At 49.8% G+C, this 5463-nt stretch overlaps 1 protein-coding gene across 1 annotated transcript; it reads right to left on the reverse strand.

Annotated features, from left to right (window-relative positions):
• Positions 1 to 755: 755 nt before the first annotated feature.
• SLITRK1 (SLIT and NTRK like family member 1) lies at positions 756 to 2846 on the reverse strand. The gene has a single exon (XM_028148963.2). The coding sequence runs from the start codon at positions 2844 to 2846 to the stop codon at positions 756 to 758; it is 2091 nt and encodes a 696-aa protein (XP_028004764.2).
• Between the last annotated feature and the right edge of the window lie 2617 nt (positions 2847 to 5463).

Here is a 5463-nt window from a genome sequence, read left to right on the forward strand (position 1 = left end):
TTTTTTTTTCACAGTAAACATACTCTCTGAACTGCCTACCGATCACAAATAATGGCGAAATGGCACTTCTGATTATACTGTACTTGTGTATAGAAAGTTTGATACGATGGGACTTATCAGGGAAGAGGGTGGGTGCTGTGAACTGACGCTCTCTCCAGTCGCCGGGGAGGGCAGCGTCCCTGGAGCGCGTGGATTCCATGCGAGCCATGCAGCACTTTTTGTTTTTGTTCTTTTCCTCAGAAGTCAAAGTTATTTATTTACAATACATTCATGCCTTCGTGCAACTGCCCATCCCTGCGTCGCCAACAGGGAACGATCACGCCCCCTCCTCGCGGGGCTAATCCACGGGGGGAAAAATAGATATCTATCTCTCTATATAGATGTGGGTATGTGTATATACGTATAGGACCACGACAGCCATCCCCCAGCAGTTCCTCCGCAGAGGGCCCCGGGCACTGTGGGTCTTTGAGCAGGGCCCCTGCTGGGCTTTGTCTGAAGGGGCTCTCGGCTGGGCTGGCAGCAAAGAGCGATTTGGCAGCGCTCGCCCAGCCACAGTCTGCTCTTTGTTTCCAGGAGGGAGCTCAGGAGTCAGACCCTCTCCGTGGAGCGAGTTCACAGTTATTTATTCACTTAATGTCCATCAAAGCCTCGGGGCGCACTGGACTTGGGTCTGGGCTTCTCTGACCCCTGGGGATGTCGGCCAGGGGAGGGAGCATCGCCTCCCCCCTCCCCCGGCTCTACGGGCGTTGGGGGTCTTAGTCTGAGAGCGAGTGGGAGCCGCAGTCGTACACTCTGTGCGCCCCATCCGCGTGGTAAGGCCCGTTGTGCCAGTAGGAAGAGTCACAGACCGTCTGCAGGGAATTGATTTCGGACGCAGAGGAGTTGGCGTCTCTCCTCTTGGACCGCTTGCGGTTCCTCAGGATAAACACGAGCATGCCCACCACGGTGAAGGCGGAGGTGACGAACACCAGCAGCAGCCCCGGGACCAGCACGGAGATGGACACCCTGCTGGTGTCCAGGTAGGAGTTGGAGCGCGTCCCGGTCTCCGCCAGCCCGGTGCTGTTTCTACTGTGCGGAGTGAGCGTGGGCGAGACCCTCGCGTACAGCTGCGGGCAGACCTCGTCGTTGGAGAGCAGCATGACGTCCTTCCGAAAGAAGTTCACCGGCGTCTCGCACTTGAGGTCGCTCATCAGCACTTCGGAACCCAGGCGCTCCGCCCATTGCTTGAAAGGCACGAGGGTGCAGGAGCACTCCCACGGGTTCCCGTGCAGGTCGATCTGGATGATGGAAGTTAGCTGGTCCAGCACCCCTGCCACCGGGAGGTACATGAAGTAATTGTTGTGCAGGCTGAGCTTGGAGAGCGAGACCCCGGCGAACACGTCCACGGGGAGGGACCTCAGCAAGTTGTTGTTGAGGATGAGGATCCTCAGCTTGGGCATGGCGTGGAAGGTGCCCGGGAGGATGAGCTGGATCGCGTTGTACTCCACGTTCAAGTACTCGAGGTTGTGCAGCCCCGCAAATTTCTCCCGGGACAGGGTGTCCAGGTAGTTGCTATCCATATACAGCCACCGGAGGTCCAAAAGGTTCTTGAAAGTGTTGTTTTCTACAGTGGCGATGTTATTGTTGCCCAGGTCCAACAGAATGAGGTTCTTGTAATCCACAAAGTGCGACTTGCGGATGCTGTGGATCTTGTTATCTCGCAGGAAAAGCTCCTGCACGTTGGGCAACTTGGGCTTCAAATCAGCCAAGCTGCTCACGTTCCGGTTGTTGCAGTTCATCTTCAACCCGGACCCCGGGACGTGGTCGCAGCTGCAGCCCCCGGGGCAGGGCAAGCCATTGGCCGGGGGTTTGTTTCGGGCGCTGCCGGTCGCTATCGCTGCCGTGGGTCTGATTTTGATCTGCCAGTTGCCTGGGATCTTTGTACCTCCGTTCGGAGCGGAGCCCGGGGTGGCATGATCCTCTGGCCCATTTGTCTTGAAAGGAGTTGGCAGGGGGCCAGGAGCGAAGGTCTCTTCTTGGGCAGGAGGCGCCGGAAGACTAGAATCCACTCTGTTTTTCAAAGGACACAAGTCCTGTTCCGTGGTTTCATTGAGGTCTTTCCCCTGCAGTCTGGTGGGGGCTTCGCAGACCACTCGGCCGATGAGGGCATTTTTGGGAATGTTTTCGAGCCATTCTTTCAGGGAGAGCAGATCGCAGGTGCAGTCCCACGGGTTATCCTCTAGCAGGATCTCAGCAATGCCAGGGATTTGCTCCAAGACCTCCTCATAGGGCAGCGTCTTCAGCCTGTTTCCCCGGAGGTCGAGGTGGGTGATGGGCACGTACTGGAACACGTTGGCAGGTAGGGTGCTGATGAGATTGTCGTTTAAAATGAGCACCTCCAGCTTGTTCAAGTCTTGGAAGGCCCCCGGGTCTATATCCCGCAGCAAATTAAAATCAGCCTGGAGGTATTCCAGATCGTCCAGCCCCAGAAAAGTCTGCTTCCGAAAAGACTTGATCTTGTTGTTGTTGATATGCAGCCTTTTCACCAGCTGCAGCCCCAGAAAAGCCCCAGGAACGATTTCATGCAAGCCATTGTTTTCCATGTGCAAACTAACCGCATTATAAAAGTTAGCAAACTCATTAGGGAAAAGTCGAGTGAGGGAATTGCCATGCAGAAATAGATGGTAAAACTGGGAAGTCGGGGCTGTGAAACGCTGCAGACTTGTGAAGCCCTTTTTTTCACAGTCTACGTGGAGGTCCCCTTCTATCTCATTGCAGGAACAGATCTTCTCTTTGCAAACGTCCCCTGTAACGTTTCCAGCGGCAAAACAAAGAGACGTCTCCAGCAACAGAATCCAAAGCAGCATTTTTAAAGCGAGCAATTCATCCCGATCTCATCACAAAGTAACAGCGACCATCCTGCTCGCCACAGACACAATTCAAGTTCATTTAGTGCTCCAATGTCCGAACCCAGGGAAGGAGAAGAAAAGGGTTTGGGGGGGTGGGGGTGGATTCCTTCCTCCCTAACCCCCCCGCACTGCAACAACCCAGGCGCCAGTCAATAATTATACCCACAAACTATCCAGGCACGTAGTGCAAGGCAAGCAAAAAAAAAAAAAAAAAAGTAGAAAAATAACCCCACTCTCCCTAAACCTTTAAAAAAAAAAAGAGGTTAAATATATACGTATAAATTAAAAATGCACACTTAACAGAATCCCATCTAGTGGTCTTCACTAATGAAAGGGAACAATGCTAGCAATTAGAAGCAAGTGCATGTTAGAGAAACAAGCAGAGGGTTTGCAGCGTAGTACAGGCGCACTGCCTGTGCATGGCTGTGCGTCGGACTGACCTTGCCTCTCTGATACAAAGCAGGGGTTTTCGGCGGCTTCTGGTGGTGAGGCTGCTGATGGAGTTCTTGCTGTAGCTGTGGGTTGCCGAGAAGTCCCCCCGAGGTGCTGTCCAGTCCCCCCGGTGCTGAAATCACGCTCGACCGAAACACTCACGCTGCTGAACCAATGGCGCTGGAAAATTTCCGCAATCGCTGCGTTTTGTGGCTGTCCATCCTTTTCGTTTCCTTCCCTTCGGGTCCTCTTTAGCCTTTTTCCCACCCCCTGGGCTCTGGATCTCGGTTACAAGCTCGTTTCTTGTTCTCCTTCTCTCGCTTCTGCTCTTTCGGAATTACGTGGAGGGGGCGGAGGGCGGGGGGCGAGTTGTCTGAGGGAGGAAGAGAGCGCGAGAATGGGGAGGGGAGAAAGAAGAGAGTTGCTAAGAAGCTCTGCTCGTTCCAGCCTGGTGCACTCTGAAAGATCTGACACCCTCTGCTGATCTGCAGTAGCAAAAATCCATCTGGTGAGGGAATGCTGAGGGAAAAAAAAAAAAAAAAAAAATCAATCCACGTACAGGGCAAGCGTTAAAAATGTGGGCATTAAAGGCTGTCGATCCACGTAGACGCTTTTATTTTAAATGGATTATTTAATTATTTTTGCTTGCTGGAAACTTCACCCTTTCCTTTCCTTAATGACCTCGCAGCACCCACTAGCTCCAGTGTTTGGAAAAGAGTGCTTTTAAAACAGTTATTTCCCAATGGCTTGAATAAAATTAGTGTCAGGGTGTCAAGCGAACAGCAATTTGAGGTAATTATACTGCACGCCATTTTCATCGGTGCTTTAAATGCGTTTCTTCCGTCTCTGCAGTAACAGTGTGTTTTATGCTACTTGATGTCTTTGAAACCTTTTTTTATTTGGTATGTGGAAAGTGGCTATTTGAAACATATATTCATATCACATATATTTTATATAATAGCATAATTGGGTATGGGTTTTTTGTTGCAAGGTATATAATTTAGGCACATTCTTTTCTTTTTAAAACTTGGTATAGAATTTTTAGTCAATTTGGTCATTGAGAGTTAGAGGTTTCTCTGATTTTTCTTAAATGTGACTTGTCTGCAGGGTGAAAACACAATGCTCACTAACGTCTTTGATTCCAGATCTGAAAGATTTCACTGAGAACCGGAAAAGGAGGGAGGGGGCTGGGAAAAATCCCAGTTTGATACCTGAGTGCTCTTAAAAATCCACTGGCAGACAGCATGCACAGGCCACCCACACAACTCCCCCCCCCCCCCCGCCCCCTCACACACACACAGTCATACACTCTCACAGTCACTGTCTCACAAAGTTTCCACATCCGTTCCGACGGATTAAATAATGCATACAAGTAAATAACCAGTTGCATTTTGAGAGGAGATAGCAATCTATGGTCTATAGCAATCTGTGGTCTCTAAGGCTTGTGGTGGGGGGACTCTATCTCCCGGTAGCAGGCAGTGGCTCCCTTGCTTAGGATGGTGGGGTCACTGGAGCTGAGGGAGAGCAGTTCACAGGGTTTTCCAAGGGAAAAGGGACTGCCAGGTCCCTCAAACTTTGAAGGAGCTTATAAAAACCAAGTTCTACAAACATCTGTGACAGGAGAGAATGTGAAAGTGCTGCCTCTCAGAAGGCTATTTTGCTGATTTTTCTAATAAGAATCGACACCTTTTCCCTCACTGCATTCCAAAAAGTGTGTGCATCATTTTAGGATTTGAATTTAAAGGACTTTTTTTTTTTTAAATGTTGTTTGGTTCTTTCTTCAATCAAAACAGAAATCATATGTTTACATCAGTTTCCCTTTTAATTAGGCTTTACAGGAGTTGAACAGCTGTTACAAGCTTGCTAATCTGCTTAAAGATCAAATATTCAAGAATGTGTGCATTTTTAAAAGACTAGGGAATGAAAGATTTTGGGGAAGGCCTCGGTTTGGGTTCTTGGTTCAAAAGCTAATTCTTAGAGGGGGTTCATATCTATATGTCATATTTTCATATAATCAAATGCTGTATTGTCATCTTCTGGTGAAATTCAGTGGGGGTGTAGATAAAGACGCAGGTTGATATGGGAAGAGAGAGAGAGAGAGAGAGAGAGAGAGAGACCTTTTTCAGGCAGCCTAGTCAATTGC

This window comes from Eptesicus fuscus, chromosome 8, assembly GCF_027574615.1.
Source record: "Eptesicus fuscus isolate TK198812 chromosome 8, DD_ASM_mEF_20220401, whole genome shotgun sequence".
In the NCBI taxonomy this organism is placed as follows: Eukaryota; Metazoa; Chordata; class Mammalia; order Chiroptera; family Vespertilionidae; genus Eptesicus; species Eptesicus fuscus.